The sequence below is a fragment of the Vespa mandarinia genome, chromosome 10, assembly GCF_050613455.1.
Source record: "Vespa mandarinia isolate Hongniang chromosome 10, ASM5061345v1, whole genome shotgun sequence".
Classification (NCBI taxonomy): Eukaryota; Metazoa; Arthropoda; class Insecta; order Hymenoptera; family Vespidae; genus Vespa; species Vespa mandarinia.
In genome coordinates, this window is record NC_140819.1 from 4060408 (window position 1) to 4084570 (window position 24163).

The 24163-nt window shown below is 30.8% G+C and overlaps 5 protein-coding genes and 1 long non-coding RNA gene across 16 annotated transcripts; 3 read left to right on the forward strand and 3 right to left on the reverse strand.

The window, feature by feature from the left end:
* Positions 1–4: 4 nt before the first annotated feature.
* LOC118446314 (uncharacterized) lies at positions 5–4496 on the forward strand. The gene is made up of 3 exons (XR_014982672.1): positions 5–1341; positions 1901–2055; positions 4383–4496. It is a non-coding gene; the product is annotated as an uncharacterized LOC118446314 (long non-coding RNA).
* Positions 1817–4891, reverse strand: LOC118446300 (uncharacterized). 5 transcript variants are annotated; one of them, XM_035876797.2, is made up of 4 exons: positions 4784–4891; positions 4622–4683; positions 4347–4496; positions 1817–4234 (listed from the first exon to the last, which is right to left on the reverse strand). In XM_035876797.2, the coding sequence occupies exons 3-4, from the start codon at positions 4455–4457 to the stop codon at positions 1865–1867; spliced, it is 2481 nt and encodes an 826-aa protein (XP_035732690.1). In that variant the 5' UTR covers positions 4458–4496; positions 4622–4683; positions 4784–4891; the 3' UTR covers positions 1817–1864. The 5 variants fall into 5 exon arrangements, with proteins under 5 accessions (XP_035732690.1, XP_085516074.1, XP_035732691.1 ...); XM_085659948.1 differs by having other exon boundaries at positions 4347–4510; XM_035876798.2 differs by lacking the exon at positions 4347–4496.
* A 242-nt stretch (positions 4892–5133) lies between these two features.
* COX5A (Cytochrome c oxidase subunit 5A) lies at positions 5134–6429 on the forward strand. The gene is made up of 2 exons (XM_035876814.2): positions 5134–5560; positions 6019–6429. The coding sequence occupies exons 1-2, from the start codon at positions 5356–5358 to the stop codon at positions 6267–6269; spliced, it is 456 nt and encodes a 151-aa protein (XP_035732707.2). The 5' UTR covers positions 5134–5355; the 3' UTR covers positions 6270–6429.
* A 147-nt stretch (positions 6430–6576) lies between these two features.
* On the reverse strand, positions 6577–17855 carry ewg (DNA-binding protein Ewg). Of its 7 annotated transcripts, XM_035876810.2 has the most exons (9): positions 17702–17853; positions 14471–14746; positions 12552–12676; positions 12010–12435; positions 11634–11936; positions 10927–11067; positions 10549–10696; positions 9436–9463; positions 9131–9146 (listed from the first exon to the last, which is right to left on the reverse strand). In XM_035876810.2, coding segments are annotated over exons 2-9 (1350 nt in total). In that variant the 5' UTR covers positions 14649–14746; positions 17702–17853; the 3' UTR covers positions 9131–9145. The 7 variants fall into 7 exon arrangements, with proteins under 7 accessions (XP_035732699.1, XP_035732701.1, XP_035732700.1 ...); XM_035876806.2 differs by lacking the exon at positions 9436–9463 and having other exon boundaries at positions 6577–9146; positions 17702–17855; XM_035876808.2 differs by lacking the exon at positions 9436–9463 and having other exon boundaries at positions 6577–9146; positions 14495–14746; positions 17702–17854.
* Coq7 (ubiquinone biosynthesis protein COQ7, mitochondrial) lies at positions 17838–20015 on the forward strand. Its single transcript, XM_035876812.2, has 3 exons — positions 17838–17980; positions 19199–19380; positions 19482–20015. The coding sequence occupies exons 2-3, from the start codon at positions 19224–19226 to the stop codon at positions 19910–19912; spliced, it is 588 nt and encodes a 195-aa protein (XP_035732705.1). The 5' UTR covers positions 17838–17980; positions 19199–19223; the 3' UTR covers positions 19913–20015.
* shf (WNT inhibitory factor 1) lies at positions 18488–23025 on the reverse strand. Its single transcript, XM_035876811.2, has 6 exons — positions 21542–23025; positions 20695–20937; positions 20428–20571; positions 20046–20198; positions 18973–19068; positions 18488–18897 (listed from the first exon to the last, which is right to left on the reverse strand). Exons 1-6 carry the CDS (start codon positions 21708–21710, stop codon positions 18671–18673), a joined length of 1032 nt encoding a protein of 343 aa, XP_035732704.1. The 5' UTR covers positions 21711–23025; the 3' UTR covers positions 18488–18670.
* Between the last annotated feature and the right edge of the window lie 1138 nt (positions 23026–24163).

The window sequence follows — 24163 nt, forward strand, 5'->3', positions numbered from 1 at the left end:
CGCGCACTGGTGTGTGCGTGCGAACTCGTTTCTCCCTTCGTCCCTCGTCCAGTGCCGATCCCACGGTAACCAGGACCGTATCAATGATATTCCTCTTTACTCTAGTCTTTTACTACACACATAACGAATTTTACATTTTTTTTTACCTGTATTCAAAAAATCTGCGAAAATTCATCTTTTCATAATCTTTCATTTTTTTTCTCGATCTTCTTATATTACTTTTTCTCGAGACAACCATATTTGGCATTTCCATTGGGTTGCCTATCTAAAGTGATTTGGCTTCAAAAATTCTTCTTCCTAACCTTACGAATTACTTTTTATCTACGTATTCGTGTATATTACTTATATGAGAAAATAATTTACTTGCTATTTTTACAATATATTGACATTTTGATACTTATTATATCGTACATAGTAGAAATAAACGGGGTTCAATTATTTTCTTTGAAAACATTTCTTTTGAAATTTGAGTGTGTAGAAATTTGTTGATACGATAGACCGTCATTATTTGTACGATACTCGTTTCATGCAATATTATGTCGGCGAATTTGTCGACGAAAAACGTGCTAACAGTTAAAATATAAAATCTGAATTCTTTTTTAGAGCGTTTGCGCATTTAGAATAAGAATTTTATTCGTGTAATTATTAATAGAATGGGGCTCCGATATTAGTTATTACAATCCTGTATTATGGACGAAAATTGCAAGCTGTGTTAGTATCCATACGTTCGATATACATTAGTATTCGCGTGTTCGTGTAAATCGCTGCTTCCTTCAGCCAATGAGCGTTCGTGCTTTACGGTGTCATGTTTGCATCCACAGCAACGATCCCTCCGCAAAATCTTTTCGATGCAATAACTTTTTTCCTGAAAGTACATTTGTAAGAAATCTTGAATATAACGGATTCCAAAATTCTTTAAGTTTTCGTTAAGAACATTCGAATGGTAAAAAGAAAAATGATTGTTCGAAAAAATAAAGATAAACGTAATGAACTACACGCATATGTTTCGATATCACTCCGCGTGAAAGTAGTTCCTGGACACTTTATTTTTATCAATTTTTCGAAATTTACGAATCCAAATAGATTTCTTCCGATTTGATTAAAATACCAAAAGATATTTATTTTAATTTTTTCTAAAATTAACATTTATTTTCAATAATCGGTTAATCATACTATCGATAGTATTAATAGGAAATTTTAAGGTGGTTGTATACAGCTGAGAGACGCAACCACCTGATTTTTGCATGGGGCGCGACGTTGCCTGCAAAGGCGGAACCATTTAAATTTTGACATTCGCCAGATCTACACGTGCACGCCAACCGTCATCTGTCAGTATAACCGGTAACAGCTTATTTCAAACCACGTGCATGTTACGCGGTTTAAGAAATTAATATTTATATACTCTATTTAAATCCTCGAACATAAATGCATATATGTATATATATATATATATATATATATATATATATATATATATATATTAGATATGCTTTCATTATATGATCATTTAAGTAATTATCATTGAATTGAGGATTTATTATATTTTTATAAAATGTGAATTATGTTAACATAGAATATTTTGTATGAACTATAGAAAAGAAAATTTCAATGTTTCTACAAACATATATTGAATGAATGAAAGAAATTTTATGGAATAGATTTAATAATTTCAATTTTATTTTTTAGTATTTGACGCAAAAGTAATACTTCCCTAGTATTATATTATTTATATAAGAATAATAAAAATTATTTAATAAATTTTAAATATAAATCACAATTAATTAATGTAAAATTATATATATTTATACAACTACATTTTATATCAAACACATCATTTATTTAACACATCATTATTACTATGATATTAGACATTTTGCAACTGTTTTAATTTTTCTCCTAGATGATTATTCAAATGAATTCTAATTTCTTGTTGATCATTACATTTTTCTCCACATTCGGGACATTCTAAATCACCTTTATCATGATGCTGTTTACGATGCTTTGATCGATAATTGTATGAAGCAAAATGTTCTCCACAATCCTGACATTGATAAGGTAATTCACCTGTATGCTTTCTTTGATGATGATCCCTCGAATCTTTACGTCTAAAACTCATATTGCAATATTCGCAAACAAATGGTTTTTTACCAGTATGTAGAAGAACATGATTGTACAGAGATTTAGTATCATTAAAACCTTTCTCACACTGTGCACATTTATATCGTTTTTCACCATTGTGTTTACTTCTTATATGATTTATTAAAAGTTGTTTTACTCTATAAGAGGTATTACAAATATCACATTGATATATAGGATCTACTTTACCCTCATGTATTCGTTCTTTGTGTGCCTTTAAGGACATTTGATGTTTAAATTTTTCGTGACACTCTTCACATTCATACCATGGTTTTTGTTCAATTAAAATTGGATCTTGATTACTAATTTCGTGGGTTTCTATCATATGATATTTTAACATTCTATATGTTGGAAAATCCTCCATACATATAGGGCATGTAAATACTTGTGGTAATAATATATTTTTATCATGTTTCCAATGTTTTTCTAAATGTTCATTCATATTTTGTTTCTTCCTAAATGACTTATTACAAATATTACAAATATAACGGTTATGAGAAAAATGTATCTTTCTATGAAGTCTTAAAGCATTTTTAGTTGTACATTTTTGTTCACACACATCACATTGAAAAGGTCTTTCACCGGTATGAGTACGATGATGCTCTCGTAGACGTGCTTTCAATTGAAACGACTTACCACATAATTCACAAACATAAGGTCTTGCACCCTTATGAACAAAGAGATAATGCTCATATAAAGAATTTTCTGCACTAAACTCTTTACCACAAGTACTGCAAATAAATTCTTTCATATTTTCATTGTGTCGCATTTCATGAAATTCTAATCTTTCTTTACGTACGAAATGTTTAGGACATTTGGAACAATGATATTGACGGGGTGATATTACTTTTGCTTCATTTCCATCTACAACTAAAGAAAGAGTAGAATCTTCACAAGAAGAACAAGTAACCAAATCATTAATAGCATCTGGATCTAAATCAAAAATTAATTTTCCACATAAATTACAATTGGTGAATGTTTTTCCTTGTATTTTTACTGCAAGTTCTTTCTGTGTATTATCAATATCTAAGTCATTACCAATATCGACATTTATCTCCTGAATACCAGAATGTTTATGTTTCTTTTGATGTCCCTTTAATCTTGTATATTTTGAAAATAATTTATCACATTCCAAGCAAATAAAACGTTGTGAGTTTTTATGTGTATAATAATAATGATCCCACAATAAATTTTCATTACTTGCTTCTTTTTTACAAACAGTACATACATATTTATCCATACAATCAAATTTGTGTCTTTCCATATGAAATTCATATTTTGATTGTGAAAGATATCGAGCACCACATAAATTACATACAATTCTTGGACAAGATTTTATATTATCTTTGTCTTCTGTTTTAATATCCTCATTATTAATGATTCTTTCGTGCTTTTTATAGTTTTTTTCACAATTGAACCATACAATATTATCATAAGTAGATTCTAATTTTACTAATGTATTTGTATCCTTACAATTTACAAGTTCAGAATATGGCTCATAAATTACTTCTAATTTAGGAATCTTAACAGAATCTGAAGTTTCTTTATATTTTATATTTCTCTTAAATTTTCTTTTGACATCTTTCTGTGTCCTATTTAAGGAATTTTCCTTACCAATCATATTATATGTCAATGTATTTTTACGATTAATCTCTTTTATTTCAATACTTTCTCCATTCATATTTGCTTTTAATTTGATACAGTTTTGTGGATTTACATTGTCTTGTTTTATATTAAGCGCTATTGGTTTTTCGAAGTTTTGAAGATTTTGCTCTTTTGTTGGGTGAGTTTTTTCAGTATGACCAACAATTGCTAGTGAAATTTGAAAACTATAATCACAGTTTTGTGGATTACTAACTAATAATATCATTAAATCGACATTACAATTTGGACATGTGCATACTGTATCATTACAAATCTTAGCAAATATATCTGTTTGTTCTTTTTCATTTCTTGTAAACTCATGAAAACAATTACTTTTTCCGTTATCTAATTCTCTTTCATATTTTAAAACTTCTTGAATGAACTTATGATAAAGAATAACTTTGTCATGACAGGATATACATACAAATTTAGACCCATCATCCAATGGAGATATCTATAAAAAAAAAAATAATGATTTTTCAATATCTATACAAGTACATTTAAATTTAATTAGAATTAAAGAATATTTCATGGAAAAATATAAATAAAAGCATACATTTACATACATTAATTGGTAATGTGTCTATTATTTTTTGTTTTAGATCTGTCGAATCTTCAAATATATTTTTAAGCCTTCCGTTTTGAAGGTTTATACCACATAAACGACACAATAACATAATTATGGCTGATCAGCCGCCACATACTCTTTAAGAAATCTGTATCAATAATGCTATAAGACCAATAAATCTATGATTGTGGTATATATTTTTAAAGCCAAATCACAGATATTCTACCACGTATACATCTGTAAAATAAATTTATTCAAATCTGCTATACTTACATAAAAATATTTTTATATATGCTTATTATATTCTTGAAGATTGGTTGAAGATTGGATTTATCCTATATAAAAATAAAGAATTATACGATTTAATTCTTTCAGTTTAGACATTTATTATATATTTCATGTAAAATTGTAACTTATCATATTAAAACATCTTACGTATCAATTAGAAATTAAAAATGATTAATTATAGAAACTTTGGGTTTAATCTGTAATCAAATTCCAAATTTTTTGACACGCATATAGGGACGTCAAATATAATATATATATATACATCTATATATATATATATATATATATATATATATATATATTATATATATATGCAAGAAACTTATGTATTACTAAGAGTCTCATTCTTATATATCATTATAACGATTGGTCCATTCTTTTTGAAAATAAACCAATGAAAAGTAAGGCTATGCAGACGATACGTGATAATTCTTTTTAAAAGTTTTCTATGAATGAAAAATAATTAATATCGGAATATGTAATATTATAAGTATTGGATATAAATGTTATATTTTTTAAGTAAAACAACTGAAGAATGAAATTAAAATCGTGTGGAAAAAATATATGAATTAAAGTATGTTAAAGGTCACTTCATTACTACGCAAGCGTAGACAAATCTGCTTGTGACCGATATCTTTTACGCAACAGACAGTCCTGACCAAGGGTGGATAGTTTTTGTCAAAAACTATCTAGTTAAGTTTAAATAATTTCGTAAAAAAATGTTACGTCTCGTGGTAGGACGCATTGGATCCTCTCTAAGAAATATTACGATACCTCGTACTATGATTGTTGGTACTCAGTCTTATAGAAATTCGCACGGTTCTACTGAATCTGATGAAGAATTCGATGCACGATATGAAAGTTTTTTCAATCGTCCGGATATCGATGGCTGGGAGGCTCGAAAGGCAATGAACGATTTAGCTGGTAAAGATTTAACATTTACATTTTATCTTCACATTGTTATTACAAATATTATTAATTAAAATTTTCAGAAAATCTAAGTATTTCGCATTTAACGTATAATTTGTATTATATAGTTAAGCTCTATAGTTTATTAATATGTAATACATTCTATATTTCGTTATATATATATATATATATATATATATCTTATTATGCCTGTAATTTCTTGATTACAAGTCATAGAATAACATTAATACTCATTGATATAACAAGCATGCGTTATATTTACAATTTTTCTACCATAACATAATTAAAACATAATTTTTATTTCATAAGAATGACAGTCGTTAAGAATATTGAGAATTTAACTGTGTTAAGATGTATCTAAGAGTTTTGTTATTTTTAAAAAATAAATGATTTATTGGTTATCATTTGCTGCTTACTATTAAGATTTCTTGTTTGTATATTTACTTTACTAGGTATGGATCTGGTTCCTGAACCCAGAATTATCTGTGCAGCACTAAGAGCTTGTAGACGAGTAAATGATTATGCACTGGCTATTAGATTCTTGGAATCTATTAAAGACAAATGCGGTCCGTATGTCAACACTATTTATCCATATATTCTTCAAGAGATAAGGCCTACCTTAGATGAATTGGGTATCAATACTCCAGAAGAATTAGGATATGACAAACCAGAATTAGCCCTTGTAGCCCCATATGAAATGTAAATAAAAATGTATTAATTTCCATTTTAGTATTTATACATGAAAGTGCATCTTTATCAAGCTTGTTGTTCACAAAAAGTTGAACTGTATTGAATAAAATGTACTTTCAATAGATCTATTTATAAAAGTGTTTCTTAATTCAATAAAAAATTTTTGATCATTATGCATTTTTCTAATTATTAATCAATCAATCTGTGCTTTATAGTTCTATTAATAAAATAATATGTAAGAATTGTAAACAAGGGTCAGTGCAAATTTAAGTAATGTGGGAAACATAATGAAATGATATGTGTGCTATATTTGAACTGTTTTTCCATTGGTTCTTTATGTCATGTTTAAAATGGTAATGGACTCAATTTACTTTTTTTACACTGAACTTAAACAAAGAAAAATGACACAATCACGACATATTTACAAATTACATTATAGGATACACAGCAGTAAAGTCATATACATATACGTCTATAATCATCTAATGTGTAATATACGTTCTTCTTAGATGATATAGAACTTAATTTATGTTGGGTATGTTCTTTCATGAACAAAAATGTAGAATACAACATGATCTTACCTATACATGTTTATATATTACATCACGTTTTCAATGGCCATGATTTTACAAAACAATGCAACAATTAATATCTAATCAATATAATCTGCACTAGTAATAGTTGTTATTAAATTTAAATATTTTTGTCTATAATATTATAAAAACTTTTGGTATTGTTATGCCTAGTTCCAAAGGCAGCTTGTTGTTTCAATGTTACGACTTATTTTCCAACATGTATGTTACAAGGATGAAAAACTACTACAAATCTACAGGAACTTCGTGTATGGTAAAAATGTATTATCAATAATAAATATTGAACAAGTGTAGAAAGAAAATCTAACTTAACATTACTAAATAAGAGATAAAAATTTAGTATCTAGAACAAAAGCCTTGGCATTTCGTATTTATTGATATGATTAAAGTATATTAATAAATGTAAATAAATTATGTATAAATTGTTTTTTATTCGTTAGGGTGATTGCACAAATAAAAGTATTTCAGTTTATCAGATTTTCTTTTTTTTTCTTATACCGCAACATTGAAACAAAATTGCACAAAGTAAATACAGTTTATCTAGTATCAGATATAAAAGTGAATTGGCTCTTCACTGCTATCGAAGAATGGTTTCTGTAATATAAAATAGAAGTGACATGTTTTGATTACTTCAAAATGCAGTAAGAGCAATGTATTTTCTAATTTTTATGTAAGGTACTCCGTTTAAAATCGTGTATCTAGTACTGATTTCTTAAATATACTGAAAAAAATATTAGCACAATCGCCAGATAAAGTTTGCATTTGTTATATATCAGTTCTTAATCTAAAAACATAAATATAACATTATACTTTCGTAACAATTTCATGTTATGTTTTTTTATTATGTAAAAATAATAAAACCTTAAAAAATTAAAAAAGACCAAAAGTTAAATTCAGTATTAAATATTAAAGTATACAATCACACCTAAATCAAGTATATTGGATGTTAAATGCAAATATTTAACTTCTTGAGAAAAAAAATATCTTATCCTATTTGTACCCGTCAGAAATGCTTAATTTTTTTTACTGCTATAATGTGATCCTGTGTGTATGTATGTGTGTATATCTATACATATATATCTCTACAACCAAGCACAAATTTGGTTCATTCTTTCGTCATAAAAATATGTTACATGTCTTTTGGCCATAGCCAAATATTTTGAATCTGATTCAGAATATATATTTTTACACTAAATCAGATTGTTAATTTTTTTTTTAATTTGCAATATACTATGTTTTCACATGATTTTGAAATTATCATTTATGAAATATTATTTTCCAATATGCCCAAAAATAAATAAAAAAATGTAATTTTATCAATATATTAAAAGCTCCATTTTTTTTTTAAATAGATTATAACACTGATGATGAGTTTAACATCAAAATATTATCTTAATGTTAAAAACTCATATATGTGCTTTTCATAAATAGTTGTCTACTTATTAAATTAATTTAACATAAAACATATAACTCTTTGGAATATCCATAAGAGTTTAGCCAGTTCTAACCAATTCTAGGACTAGATGAAAATATATTGTTATCGTACTTATTATTGGAAAATGTGTATTGCATTTTCCATATAACAAAGATCTCTCCTAAGGAGCAATTAATAAAATTTTTGAAGATACAGTTATTCTTTAAATAGTAGTACTTTCAAAAAGTCGTACTACTTTGGAGAAATAGAATTACAGGTAAATATTGTATAGGTCTATAATAAATTTTGAATACAAACTCTTAATTCATTGATTAACGCACCTGTCATTTACACACTCAAACACACTCATTATTTAGAAGAGCAGTTAGCGAATCTGCACTGCACAAGAATTCAAGACACAATTGTCTGCCTTAATATTTCAAATACAAATCCTTACAATTCTTTCACTTTTTTTTCTTACACTCTCATTACACGCCAATTTATTTTAATGGATTTAATAGAGCTTGTCTATTAATTATGCACAATGTTGCTTATTCTGGACTAGACACGGTTTGTTGTGGTTGACTATCTTCATCTTTCACTACGTCTGCTTGCATAGCTTTGGTAAGAACATTAGCGTCTTTTAACGATATCACTTGAAGAACTTGATGTTCTCCTGCTGCATTTATCATTGTCATAGGATGACCTTGAATTGTGACAGCTTCAATACTGGTTTCCCCATTTCCAGGTTCAACTTTAGGTACTTGAACCATCGGTGTTACGACTTGCATAGTACCATCACTTTGAATATTGGCCACCATAGTTTGATACATACTTGCAGACACTGGTACAGTGATTACTCCTGACACAGATACTGGATATCCTGTAACATAGACAAGACCGTCCTATGTTCTGCCTGTACTCAGGCATTTTCTGTAGAATAAACTGGATTATTGTCTTTTCCTTTATGTCTGTGTATGTATGTATAGATATACACAAATTTAATAATGTTTTTATATATAGTAATCACAATAATGGTAAACACTCACTCTTTCTTAAACGATTTTAAGAAGACATACCAGTTTACAATACAGTTATAACAGTGAATATATTATATAAATAACAGTGAACAAAATTAATAGGGTGTGCGAAAGAAAAGTATGTATACTTACTATGTTTTTTGGCACACCCTTTTAACGTCTATAGTATCAGGACATAATACACATAATGCATATCTATACGAAAAAGATAAGGCAGTAATAATGGCAGTAAATGTTTAAGCTTTTTGTAACAGAATTTAGTGATCTTAATGATAATATTATAATTTTGAGTATAATACCATTAATAATAAAGAATTATCACAAATGTATGCGAAGTAGAATTATAATACTTTTGTTTCAAGTAGCTTAAACACAAACTGTTAAATACAACAAATATAAAATAATAAAACATCAACAAAAAATGCTCTATGTACATCAATTTTATTGTATCTCCTTTCTTTAAATTAATGAAAATAATCTTCTGTAATAATGATGTGCAATGATCATAAAACAAAGGGTGGGTTTTGTCATGATTATGATCATAATTTTTCTTTATTTATTTTTACTGCACTAATTTTAAGAATCCATGTAATAATTTATTTTTATTAATATTCTGACATCTATACACATAGACTCAATTTCTTCAAAGTTTTTTTTTTCAGTCAGTTATCAGTAATAATTTGAATATTTCTAATAGATTTATCGTGTATATTTATTTTTCATTCTAAAGATTCTATATACATGATATACATATAAATAAATGCTAACTTTATAATATCTTTCAATACAAATATTGAATAGTTCATAGTTCCTCTGAAACGAGAATTGGAGAAAGCTTACTTATATAAACACACGTATGATACACTTTTTAAATAAAGTTTCATTTTTTCATTACTTATTATACAAGACTAATGAATGTAAATTTCTTATTATTGCTTTTTCTTTATGTAACACAAATGCTCTTCTGATAATATTTTAAAAATATCATGGATTCTTAAAGACGAAATTAAAATAACGCTGTGCATAGCTCCAAATAAAGACATATGTACAATAATAAAAACAATAATTAATCAAAAAAATTCTACTTCATTATACACAATAGTAAAGATTTGTAAACATTGTTTTTGAATGGAGCTCAACAGACAGCATGCAAAACAATAAAGGTTTCTGGGCTAGTAAAAACAAATCACTGCTCAAGTAGTTCCTGGCCGGCGACCGTGCAGAGCCTATAGAAAACAGTTTTACCGTGACCATCTTCGCCTGTAAGGATGATTTGTCCATCTTGACCTAATGTTGCCTCAGTTACACTGTTTAGATCAACAGCAACACTAGTACCCTCCGCACCACCTGCTACTTCTGCGAGTGCTTGAACTTCTCCTTGGCTTGTGTGGATCTGTATACATATATATATACATACATATATATATATATACACACACGCACACGCAAAGTATCTTATCTAATGATAACAAACTAAATTCTTATGAAATATATTTATTGCTGTTTTTAATATATTTTGTCAAAAAATATATTTTGGAACTTTATTTTATTTACTAATAAAAATAACAAAAATAAAATTCTCTAGGATATTAAATAATGTGATAATAAATTTATTTAACTCACAGTAGCTACACCTTGAACTTGAGCTGTTGTACCATCCGGTAATGTAATGATAGGATTACTCGGATCTACTTGAATTATAGACACTGTACCATCAGGATTCGTTATTGTCTGTAACACTGCAGTTGGATACTGTGCCGTCATCTGTAATATACAAATTTTTATTATAACATCAATCATTTTTAATTTCTCGTTTATCTTGACTTAGTTAATAGTTAATTAAAATACGAAATTTTATTGAATTTTAACGAACATGATTTTGATTAAGCTAATGAGATTAAAACAAATGAACATATTATTGTCAAAAATATTAAATACTATATATATAATTCTATAATATTAGAAATAAAGCCAGATTCAACTCAAATAAGGGAAACCAAACACATGGAACTGAAACATGGCATATCCGCGTAAAGAAATACGTCTTCGATCTTCATTTCTTTGTTCTCCTAAATAGAATCAGAAATTTAAAGAAACAACATGACAATATGATTAATCAAAATATAAGAACTTAACAGTTCAGTTTGAAATTTTCTTAGAAGATATTTTGTTGCATTATTTACGTATTGTATAATATATCAATATATGTATGTATGTATATTATGCATTAATATCAGTTATGCATTACTGCTTGAAATCTAATGAAATGCATTTTTATCATGTTGTTTCAAATTATTCCTTTTTCTTTAATACACTCTATCCACTCCCACCTGAGTGGCAGTGGCAAGAGCTGTGGGAGATGTTGCAATGATTTGTGCTGGCGAAGAGTTTCCCTTAGATGAATCCGTGCTGCTGAGACGAACAACTCCCACCGTCTGTTGTTGTTGTTGTGACTGTCCACTTTGACCCTGGCTAGACGAATGTGAAGGATGAGACGAGGAATGAGGAGTTGACTGTTGTAATAATACAGTAGATTTATCGTCTTCTTCACTGAATGCTGGTAGAAGATCTTCTCTTCCATGAAATTTATAGCAATTTATTACTATTTGTCTTAAAGCATGTGTCCAAGAAATCTACAATAATATAGAATAAGTTGTTATGATCGTTTTAATTGATAAATAATTAAATTGATTACTAAATACGAACCTTTTGTTTTTCATCCTCGGAACGTGCATCCATACGAACATTTGCCCAAGGTAACTCTTTTGGCCACCAAGGAGGTCGTGTACTATCCCTTCCCCAACCAGGTTTACCTCTACCTGTAGAATACTTTAACATTAAAGGTATAAATGCCCTGAGTTGAGCTTGAGTCATTTTTTCTACAGGTGTAGGTATTCCATCTATTATAAGTGGTGGTAATTCATATAAGGATGGGTCATCCTGAACAGGAGGTGGGGCTTGCTGTGCTAATGCACTTTCAAGTTCATCCATTATAACATTTCTTAAATTTTTTACTACATCTTCTAATGGTTTAGCCCCAAAAACTTTGTAGCTACTATTTGGCTTGCCTGGAGTAGCTACTAATACTACAGCTTGTTGTCCTACTCGTGTGGCAAATTCATCTATTGTTTGCTGTAAGAACATTAAAAAATCAATGTAAAAAATATCAAAAGAGTAAGAAGGATATATTAAAAAATCACTCTTTCTGTTAAGAAACAAGAAGTTTTTGTATATTTATAATTTCTTACTCTAAGTTTTCGTAGAAGCCTGTTTTGTTGTCTTTTTCTTATACTGGGGTTAGTTTCAAAACTATGAGGTCGTTTTCTCTTCTTTGCAGAAACAATAGCAGCTGCTGCAGCTACACCAACAGGACCTATAGAAACATATAATCTTGATACAAATTTTTATATTCTATAATTTCATACATCTTATATGTCAATATAAAATGTTAATTTTGAAAATATTTTAAAGTTATTATGTTTAACATTTACTTCTGAGTATGTTTAATATATTATATTGACATATCAACACATATACATGTAGTGCATTCAAACTAAAGAGATGCATAAGCAATAGTAATATAAGACGTGCTCAAAATCTAAGAGATGTATCATGTATTTACACATAATTTATACTTTCATTTTTAATATAATTGGAAAAAAAAAAAAAAAAAAAAAAAAAAAATTACTATTACCTAGCAGTTGTGCCTAAAAATAATACTCTTAGATTTTGTTTAAGAAACAAATAAGATTGCACATGTACTAACAAGTTTTGTTGATCTTTTTCTATCAAAATTTGTGCACAAAAAATTGTTTTTTTATATATATATTGTATTATACGTAAAATATAGTAGTAAACTTTAGCAACAATATAAACAGTAATGATCATATTCTAAGTTTAACATAAAAATATCAAAATATAAAAACATCAATACATACTGTTTATAAATAAATTAAAAAAAATATGTCTTGCATATGTTAAAAATAAAGCACATTCTGAGAATATAAGGCATAAATTAAAAAGATGCACGCAAGAGAAATAAAAACATAAAATTAACCGAGGTAATAAAATATGATGGTAGACTATATCATACTGCTCTGTCAATGACTGAATGTAGGTTTCTTTTATCAAAAGGAATATTGTTATGAATTAACATACAGAATTACGAATTTTCATTATTTTTGTAATATATGAAATTTCATTCAGTAAACTTAGTAATTACCAAAACTTGTATCATTGGCAGGCAGGCTCCACTTGCACATATACCGTTTCAATTTTTCTTTTTTCTTTTTTTTTTCTTTTTCTTTTTTTTTCTTTTTCTTTTTTTTAATGATCAATAACACTCCATAAAGAGTCTTATAAGATAGTAAATTTTACATTTATGACTTCTATTTATGTTAATAAAGTGAATGTCATAGAAAAACATAATTAAATTGAAAGTATGAAAAATGTTACACAGATCTTTATATGCTGTTAATTATTTATGTTAAATTTAAAAAATAATTTAGTGAAACAGATTGTTATAGAAAAAGGATATATTTATCTTTTATATAGCAGAAAATTGATATATTGCATTATTCGGAAAATCTGTAGTGACTTTTAATTGAAATTAAAAAGGAATATTTTTATATATGCTTTTAATTTTCTTCAATAATATATTCTGGACCATGTAAAATATATATAGATTTCATTTCGGAAATAAATTTTAACTTAAAAAACTAAAACGTAATATCTATTTTATGTTTGTAATGCATGTGTACAATATATTTTTTAAATATAAATATATTTTACATATACATATATTTTGTTATATACTTCATAAATGGAAATATCAATATTAGTAGCTATTGAAAATCACTACAACCTTTTTGAATAATTCAAGATACAATATTTTTTATATATTGTAATGATATATAAAAATAATAGTCTAAACAATACTTTTGTAATATCACATCTTATTCTTAGAAACTTGTGGAGACTCTTTAAAGAGAATGATCTCTTGTATCTTACGCGTTCATCGCTATTGGTGTTGAAAAGTATCCGAGATTAAATGTACACAAGGTTCCACAGTCAATGATGAACGTTGTTTGTTGCGTTTAACTTGCAAATGGAAGTGATTAAGCCGTAAATAACTCAAGAGGTGATAAAGCAAAAAAATGGAAATCACCATTAGCGTGTTTGATTTGCCAACCTGCTGCAGCTAGCTGGGCTGTCACATCATCATCCATGGCTGCTGTCAAAAGATCTCCATCCTCATATGTTTCAGACCCACTACTGGGTTCATCATCATCATCATCAGAAATTCTGTCCATTGTGCCGGACTCTGCATTAGGCAGAGACACCATCTTTTTGTCTTCGTCACCCGTTTTGACTTTTTTATATATTGCAATGGCCCAACAAATGTAATTGTAGATCCTGAGATATTCTTTTACATCACCTTATCCTAGTAGAGTAAAGAAATGTTGAGTTAATATCTAAGATAAAATGCGTAGAAAAGAAAATAAATTGATATATATTAACAGTTGGAATTACCATGATTTATATATCTCAACAAATAAAAGATAATTTTGATTTATAGTTATAAAATAATAATATCCTTTTTATAATGATTAATATAAAATAAAATCCTAGAGTAAATTTATCTTTAATAAATAATTCTTGTTAATAAAAATAATACTTGTTAATAAAAATAATGCTTATTATCCTTTCTCCTCAAAAAAGATATATATAATTAACATAATTTTATTAAACGTGTACTTTTTGTCAACAAGGAAACTTATGTGTATTATGATCTATGTAAAGAATTAACAGCTTCATAGTATAATTTATTACTATTTATTTGCAATACAACACATACAATAATACTTCATCACATATTAACATACTAATATTATAACATATCATATGTGAAGAAATTAAAACATACACGTACAGAGAGATAACAGAGACTATACAATAACAATCATGAAATATGTGCAAGTACCAGTTATCTCAGTGATAAAAATATAAAATCAATTTGAAATTAATCCGTTGCAATCCAAATATTAAACATCAACAAAACAAACAATATTAGTATGCAGAATTGTTTAATAAATTGTGTTATAACATTTTTAGAATTTTGTCAAAATTGTTTTATTAACAAATAAAATAATATAAAATAGATATGTAAATGACCTATTATTATAACTTTATCAATGATATTACAATTTATAAATCTTTGAAATATTTTATCTTGACAATATATTATAATTAAAAAAAAAAAAAAAAAAAAAAAGAAAGAAAAGAAAAAAAAAAAGAAAAATTATAATATATTAAAAAGAAAACATAAAGAAGGAAAGGGACACACACCAACATACATGACAAGAATTATGAAGTTTGAAATACTAAACTTGTACGTCTATTTGCGTTGGAACACGAAAAATCGATAAAGTAAACGTCATTCGTTTGAAAGTATAGAGGAACATATAACGAGAGTGGGCACACATCGATTTAAAAAAGAGAAAGGTTGAATTTTATGATTTACATGATAAAACAGAAGTTTCTTCGATGATGATTTTCTCTACCTCCTTTTATTTTTCTCATAGAACTGCGAAAAGAACTACGATGGACAAAAAGAATTGAAAATAATTGACGAATAGCGGGAAATATTTCGCTTGGATATCTCGCGCGCATTTTAATATGAACATATGATATGAGAAAGGTAAAATATTTTACAGAAATAAAGAAAAATATATTATACGTCTTCGTTATTATCGATAGATATAAGACTAAAATATATATATAACGATTCCTTCCGCATCCTTTTCCGAGATTCGTCATAATCGAGAGTGAAGTGCAGCGCGTTAAGTTGACAGAAGAGCGTGTCAATGAGAAGACGTAATAGAAAGAGAGAAAAAACGAGAGAGAGAGAGAGAGAGAGAGAGAGAGAGAGAGAGAGAGAGAGAGAGAGAAGGCAGATTGTATCACATTAAGAGTACGAAATAACAAGACGCGTGTAACAGTAAGCTTAGCAGCAATGATGACAGTGGTAACGTCAAAGCAACAACACAACAAAAGCAGGAATAGTCGCAGTAGTAGTAGTAGCAGCAAGAGTGTGGAGTATGGAAAGAGGGTGGAGAGAAAAATAAAATAGTAGAAAAAGAGGAAAAGAGAGAGAGAAAGAAAGAGAGAGAGAGAGAGAGAGAGAAAAGAGAGAGAGAGAGAGAGAGAAAAGAGAGAGAGAGAGAGAGAGCAGAGAGGATGCGCCAAAAGCCGACACCGCTAAGACGGCGCGTTTATTTTGGGGGGGCAAATGAAAATGCGCAGGGCACACGCAAAAGAGAGAGCACCGTCGGGGGGGCCGTGAAGCTCATGACCGAAGAGAAGGGTATCGCGAGGAGAGTCATGGAGCAGGCCCAGTGAAAATCGCGAGTTGCGTACGCACCTTGTGTGTCCCGTGAGTGGTCACCCGGTGTTACACAGGGAGAGGGCTCAGGGCGCTTCGCGTCTGCGGGGAGACCGCCGTCGCGGGCTATAACCGCACACGCTCTCTCTCTCAACACCACCACCACCACCACCACCACGCCCCACGCGAGCGATTCGAGACGGTCATCGTCGTCGTCTACGTCGTCGTCGTCGTCGTCTCCGTCTGTCTCCGTCAACGTTGTCCTTTTCGTCGGTCGTTACGCGACTCGTGCACTGCGCGTTCCGTGACAGACTTCAAAGGCGAACTACGACGACGAGTTTCTTTTCTCTCTGAGAAAGGGCCGCCGGACGCGCCGGATCCGGGAGAAGCCTAACTCGGCCGCGCGCGCGAAAATCTCAAAGACCCTCCTCTCCTCACCACCACCTTTCGTCCTCGCTATTACTCGCGCCTTCTTCGTCGCTCCGCGCCACAACAACGCGCACGACGACCGCCATGGACACCATGGCTAGTTTCGACGGCGGCGGTGGCGGTGGCGGTGGCAGCGGCGGCGGCAGCGTCGTCGACGGACGTATCGATCGGTTGCGAGTCTGTCTCCGCTGCTGCCGCCTCCGTAGCTGCCGTCGTCGTCGCCACCTCCACTGTCGCTTTACACGCGCCACTACGCGCTTCCTTTCTTTCCTATATCCTTCCTTTCCTTCTTTCTTTCTGTCTTGTTTCCTGCCTCTCAGCCTGCCTGTCTGCCTGCCCACCCGCTTTCTTTGCCCACTCGTCAGGACACACGAGCGTAATAATATGAACGTACACATGAGGGAGAAGGAAAGAACGCGCCAGCATCGAGGAGGGCGGCCATCTTGAGCGAGCCTGCGCGGTGCACTCCAAGCAGACGATGCAAAATTTACCTTTATTTCGCGAATGCGCGTTGCATCGCCATCCTCGCGCCGCGCAATGACAACTTACGTTACGTTTGATCCCGACTTTTTCGTCGACACTTACCGTTTTCTCCTTAGATTCCATGAAATGCCACTGCTGATCCTCGAAACGCGAACACCATATACATGTATAAGAGTCTAGAATAATGCGATTGGTTCGAAGCAATGCGATACGCGTCATGGCGGCCGTCGTACCTAACTTCTCATTGGCGCCTGAAACACGTGACTCAATTTCTTCATTTTTCCCTGAAACGATAGTGTCTCACTCTTTTTCCTTCTGTTGATTGTGTGATCTGTAACCTACAAATATGTTTATGCGCGTTTAAAATTTACGCATTTTACGGTATTATTTTATCTACGTTTATTATTACTGTTGTCGCTTTTTTTATTTCTTCACATATAACGGTGTTCGTAAATACGTATTTGTTGGTTCTATTGACATTGCATTGTTCTTCTAATCGAGATGTCATTCAAAGTGTGTGCATCAAAGATGCATCATTGTTTAAGCTTGTTTTTATTTAAATATTTTGTATTATTGTGTGATATCTGTTAAATATTTATAACCTAGCAATGTCTCTTTTTCTTAATGGTGCATATTGTTTGATTTTGTTTCGTGATTGAGTAATTTTTTGGTGATATTTTTTGAAAGAAATATGTAATGCGCGCATTAAAAGGTGGAAAAAACGAGTTGTATTCCTTTTTACACAGTCACAACTACAAATGTAACAATATAAAAGTATATTATTAAAATAATAATTAATAGCTTAAATTGCTGTAAAGCAATTTTATATATCACATCTCGGGTGGGATGAATTACAAACTAAACACATTGATATATTTTTTTTGTGGCATTAACCAATTGGATTATTAATTTTATGCAGATTTTATCTTTTTTTTTTTAGATATTTCATATTTTTCTAAAGGATATGAAATCTATATTTTTCTTTCTCAATATTATGGAATAAATATCAGTAGTTTTGTTAATCCAACTAGTTATAAAGATAATACCACTGTTGGAAAGTATGTTTCATTTTTAAGCCCAAGGCTTATTTTTGTTACACAATTTTCCAAACCATCCGGGATCACAAAGGCACGTATTATCAGGTTGACAAGTTCCATTTCTGCAAGCTCTTGTGCAAGCTGATCGTTGCGGCGAACGTCTACCTATCTCACAATGATCGCCTTTAAAGCCAGCAGGACATCGACATACGTTATTTCCTTTACATTTACCTCCATTCAGACAAGGAATAACACATTTTGCTAAACACAAATAATTATTAGATTTTCAGAGTTGTAAGTTATATTATACTAATAACATTGAAAACAATTACTTACAAAACTCGCAATGTAAACCAAAGTAACCTTTGGGACATTCACAAGTATCTTTTTGTACACATTTTCCACCATTTAAACATTTTTCTGAACAAATACCTGAAAGATATAAATGATAGATATTTATTTCTTTGAGATAATATGTTTTCATATATCCTTATATATTATGTGTACATCTTTTTATATTATAATTATGTAACAAATATTATTTGTTGTTAATTATTTCCAGAATATTATCAACATTGATAAAGAAAATGTTGCACCTACGCCAATATGGATTACGATTATATAGTACGTCTGCTGCAACTTCAACCACTAAAGCAGGAAAACTCTTAGATTCTATTATAAGAGTGAATCATGCCGGAGAATTGGCGGCTGATAGAATATATGCAGGGCAAATGGCTATTTTGGGTATAGGAACTTTTTGAAAAATTATATTGCATTGTCCTGTATACAGATTTTTCTTGTTTATCTATCTCAACGTATGTTGCTTTAATCGTTATGTAAAACAGGCAATACTCCAAAAGGTCCGATGATTCAGCATATGTGGGATCAAGAGAAAAAACATCGTGCTAAATTTGAAGAATTAATTCGAAAGTATCGTGCACGACCCACTGTATTTGTACCTGTTTGGAATATAGCTGGATTTGTTCTTGGTGCTGGAACAGCATTAATGGGAGAGAAAGCAGCTATGGCGTGTACCGTAGCTGTCGAAACTGTTATTGTAGAGCATTATAATGATCAATTACGTAATTTAATGGAAACGGGTGAAGTCATAGACAAAGAATTATTAGATACGATTAAAACTTTTCGCGATGAGGAACAAGAGCATCACGATACGGGATTAGAACATGGAGCTGAACAAACTCCTTTTTATGGAATAATCACAGATATAATAAAATTCGGTTGTAAAGCCGCCATTTCTATTTCTAAAGTAGTATAAATTATGTTAATTTCAATGGTAGTCTATACATATATAGAAGCATTTGTTACTCCTTTAATGCCACATGACTTTTATTAAATAAACATTTTTTGTTAATAGCTATTATTATAAAAGTTTATATAAATTTGCATACCCCCTTCGCAGTAAGGTCCTTGAAATCCAGCAGGACACGAACATACGCCGGGTGCCGTACAGTTGCCACCATTCATACAATTTGGATAACAGAGTGCTTTTTTACAATGCGGTGGACCCAAATAACCATCAGGGCAAGGCCCTGGATTTGGCTCTAAAATTTAAAAAGAAAGAAGAGAATTGTAAATACTTTTTTTTTTTTTTTTTTTTTCTTAAAAGTTTCAATTAAAGTTATCAGTAAATCAGTAAAAAACGAAAATAAAAAGAACAATGAATTTACACTTCCTCAATTGATGAAAAACTTTATTTATTTTGATATATAATAAATAAAAGTAGATATGTAAATTAAGGAGTAACGTCGCAAATATATTGAATATACTTACCGCGCAAGTTGCATTCTTTTCTTAAGCTAAGATGAAGCGGTGTTCCGTTCAAAGGTTTACCTTTCCGTGTTTCGATCATTAAACCAATTCCAAATTGTGCTATCCCTGAATTATTTCCAGTACAAGGTAATAAAACACTAAATTCTGTAATACACAGAGAAAAAAATAATTATTAAAAAAAAAAAAAAAAAAAAAAAAAAAAAAAAAAAAATAGAGAAATAATTTTATAAAGAACATTGTAGAATGAACATGAATTCTGATCTTTACCCTTTGCTCTTTTCGGTACTCTTCCTTGGGTTTTAATTGTGATCGACGGAGTTTTGAGAATTGATTCATCGAAAGATTTCAGTCGATAGAAGTTATAATAATATTTTTTTACACCAGATTTCCATGTAAAATTTACGTACGATACTTCGCTAGGAATAATCGGTAGCTTATTTTCAAATTCTGGATCCAAAAGATATGATAAAACAATGCCCTCCGAAATGACATAGATTTCCATTTCAACACCTAATAAAAATAATGTCGATTTATCGTAACAATTTATAAAACGATATATATTTTATGATAATGTGATAGAAAAAAAAACTTTAGATTCGAAAAAGGATCGATACTATGATGTTCTATAGGCATTGAAATCACTGATCTAATGATATAGAATATTTCGCGTAATAGTATGAGTGATTGTAATATTGTATTTAATATAATATATTAATAATATTAGCAACGAGCAATTAAAATAATATAAAGCTTTTCTATAAACAAAAATAATGATTAATTCCTAAAATATTTGTTAAAGTTTTCCTCTCTTTTTCTCTCTCTCTCTCTCTCTCTCTTATATACATCTTATATACTCTTCACATACATGTGAATAAACCGACCAATAATTAAAAAGTTATTTTACCACAGTAATTTTCATTTCAGTTTACGATAGCAAAATTTTGAAAAAAAAAAAGATCGATGAAATATAAAACAATAGATAGGGACTTCCCAGCGCTATTATTAATTCTTCGGATAGAAAGTTTGTTTTTATTGAAAAATGTAATATGAAATAATAAAAATTACGATCCCGTAATATCGTAATTTAATTTTATCGAGAAAATAATTCACTCACCGCTGAACATTTTAATTTGCTGTTGGTCGATCCAAAGAGATATATCACTGGATGGTTTGTGACCATTACCAGAACGATGATGGTGATGATGCCTGGCCGTAGTAATGTCGAAAATAAATAAAGCGATCACCGCCAAGGTAAGGGCGGCTGTCGCCCACCGCATAATCATTTATGAAATGCTCTAAGCGCTTTTTCCGTCAGGTGTTACGCGCCTTTCCTAAAATCTCTCCACCCCCGCTTTAAGTCCTTCTTCTCCCCACCACCTTTTACCAATCTCTCAGCCCGCGGGCGCACGCACGCACGTACGATGACGTACGCACGCGAGCGTGCTTTCTCCTTTTCTCTTCTTTCTTTCTCTCACTACCGACTCCTTTTTTTCTTCCTTTCTTATCTTTCTCGTCGTCGTTGTCGTTGTAATTGTCGTAGTCGTAGTTGTCGTTGTCTTTGTCGCCGTCGTTGTATTGATAACGATGATGATAATGATGATGATGATGATAATGATGATAATGATGATGATGATGATGATGATGATGACGATCGTCGTTGCCACCGTCGCGTCGCGTCGCGTCGCGCACTTTAGAGAGCGCGCGCGCGCGCGCCTTGATTCGCCGCGTGAAATGGGCTTTTCACGGGCGTGGGACCGGCCGCCACTTCAATAAGATAATCTTGTTAGATGATAGTGATCTTTCGTGAAATACCCTTTAATCTTCTGAATAAATTTCTTTCTTTCTTTCTTTCTTTCTCTCTTTCTTTCTTTTCTTTACTTTTTTTACTTTCTTTACTTTCTTTCTTTCGTTTCTTTTTTTGTTTTCTTTCGAGACCAATCTCGTATCTTCTAATGAAAATTTTGATTAAAAAACTGATCTTTCACGTTCCTTGTCCAGTCGATATTACAGTATTATCGATGATACGACTTATACGAGCTGATACGAGTGGACATTTTGTGACATTCCAAAATCGAACGTGTCGAATCGCATCGCAGTCGCCGACTGACTGACTGACCGAGTCAATGGAAAAAAGCAGCTGCGGTAGCGGCAGCGGTGGTGGTGGTGGTGGTGGCGGCGGCGGCGGTGGCAGTGCCGATTCCATCTTCTCTTCTTCTCTTCTCTTCTCGCCATGGACCCGTAAAAGATCCTTATCTCTTTACGAAGTCCTCTCTCTCTCTCTCTCTCTCTCTCTTTCTTTCTCTTTCTTTCTCTCTCTCACTCTCTCTCTCTCTTTCTTTCTCTTTCTTTCTCTCTCTCACTCTCTCTCTCTCTCTTTCTCTCTTCACTCTCAGTCTCTTTTGTAGTCTTCTTCTTTTACTTCACATACGCAACGCACGCAGAATTAGGGAGCACGCACACTAATATTTCTTTCGTAAATAACTACACAAGAAGTCTTCATTCCTTGTCTCTTCGTTTACACGTAGTAGACATTCGTTTAAAGAAATCTAATTTGCATCTCTCAGTCAGAGCTACGAGGACGTCTGTACGGCAGACACGAAGTTAAGGGTCGACGTACGAACTTCCTAACGTATATATGTGTGCGCGCGCAAGCGTTCGTATATGTACATTATACTACATGCTACGACGGCGCGGCAAATTAGCGCCGAAATTAAATTCAATAAGAGAGCTTGTGAACTTCGTTGTCTTCATGTTTCTGTTATAATGATAGTTATACAAAGTGTGGCGAAAATGATTGACATTTATTAAAAGAAAGTTTTATTATTTATCTATTGATCGGCATATCAAATATTTCATTTGAATCATATTCTATAAAAAAAAAAAAATAAAAAGAAATGTTAGGCGAATAATCTAAAAAATATCTTTGTCCGAAAAGAATTTATCTTGAAGTATAGATCGCTATGTTGGCTTTTAAATGATTTCATCAAGGAGACGAAATCATTTAGATTTAACATAGCTAGATATTATGCATACTCTTCGAGAAATGTGACAGACTCGATGAACTTTCTCGATTTATTTTACGAGCACTATTCGGCTATGCCGATCCTTTCGTTTTCGAAAGATCGTACGGGAATACATGAAAATTCAGAATTCGAAATAACAAATAAGGTGAAAAGAAATCGGCAAGAGGAAACCAGTTTTTAACGTTCTTTCGTCTGAACCTTCCTTTCATCTTTCTCACTCTTCCGCTCTTGTTTTCTACTCTTTTTGTTTTTTTTTTATATCTCTGCAATATTCCTCTCTCTCTCTTTTTTCTCATATATATTATATATAAAAAAAAGTATATTGATAATATATAATATATATAAAATATATAAGTATATATACATGTCTTTACATTCGGCAAAGAAATCTCAAATCTATCTCTTGCATTACATCTCCGAGCTTTATACTCATGATCATGAATATATGAATTCCGTAACAATTACAATTTCGATTATCTTAAAACAAATAAATATATTAATTAAACTATAATTTTAATCAGTGATATTTCTTTCCATCCTCTATTAAGGTAATAAATGTATTATTACTCGTACGTGAGGACGTAACAATTTTGCAAGAGAAATTATTTTCAACGTTGCACTTTGTCCTGACTCTTCAGAGAGAGATCTCTTCTTCTTCCTCTTCTTCTTCTCGTCTTTTTCCTTGTCCGGTACGATTAACCGAACGTTTCCAC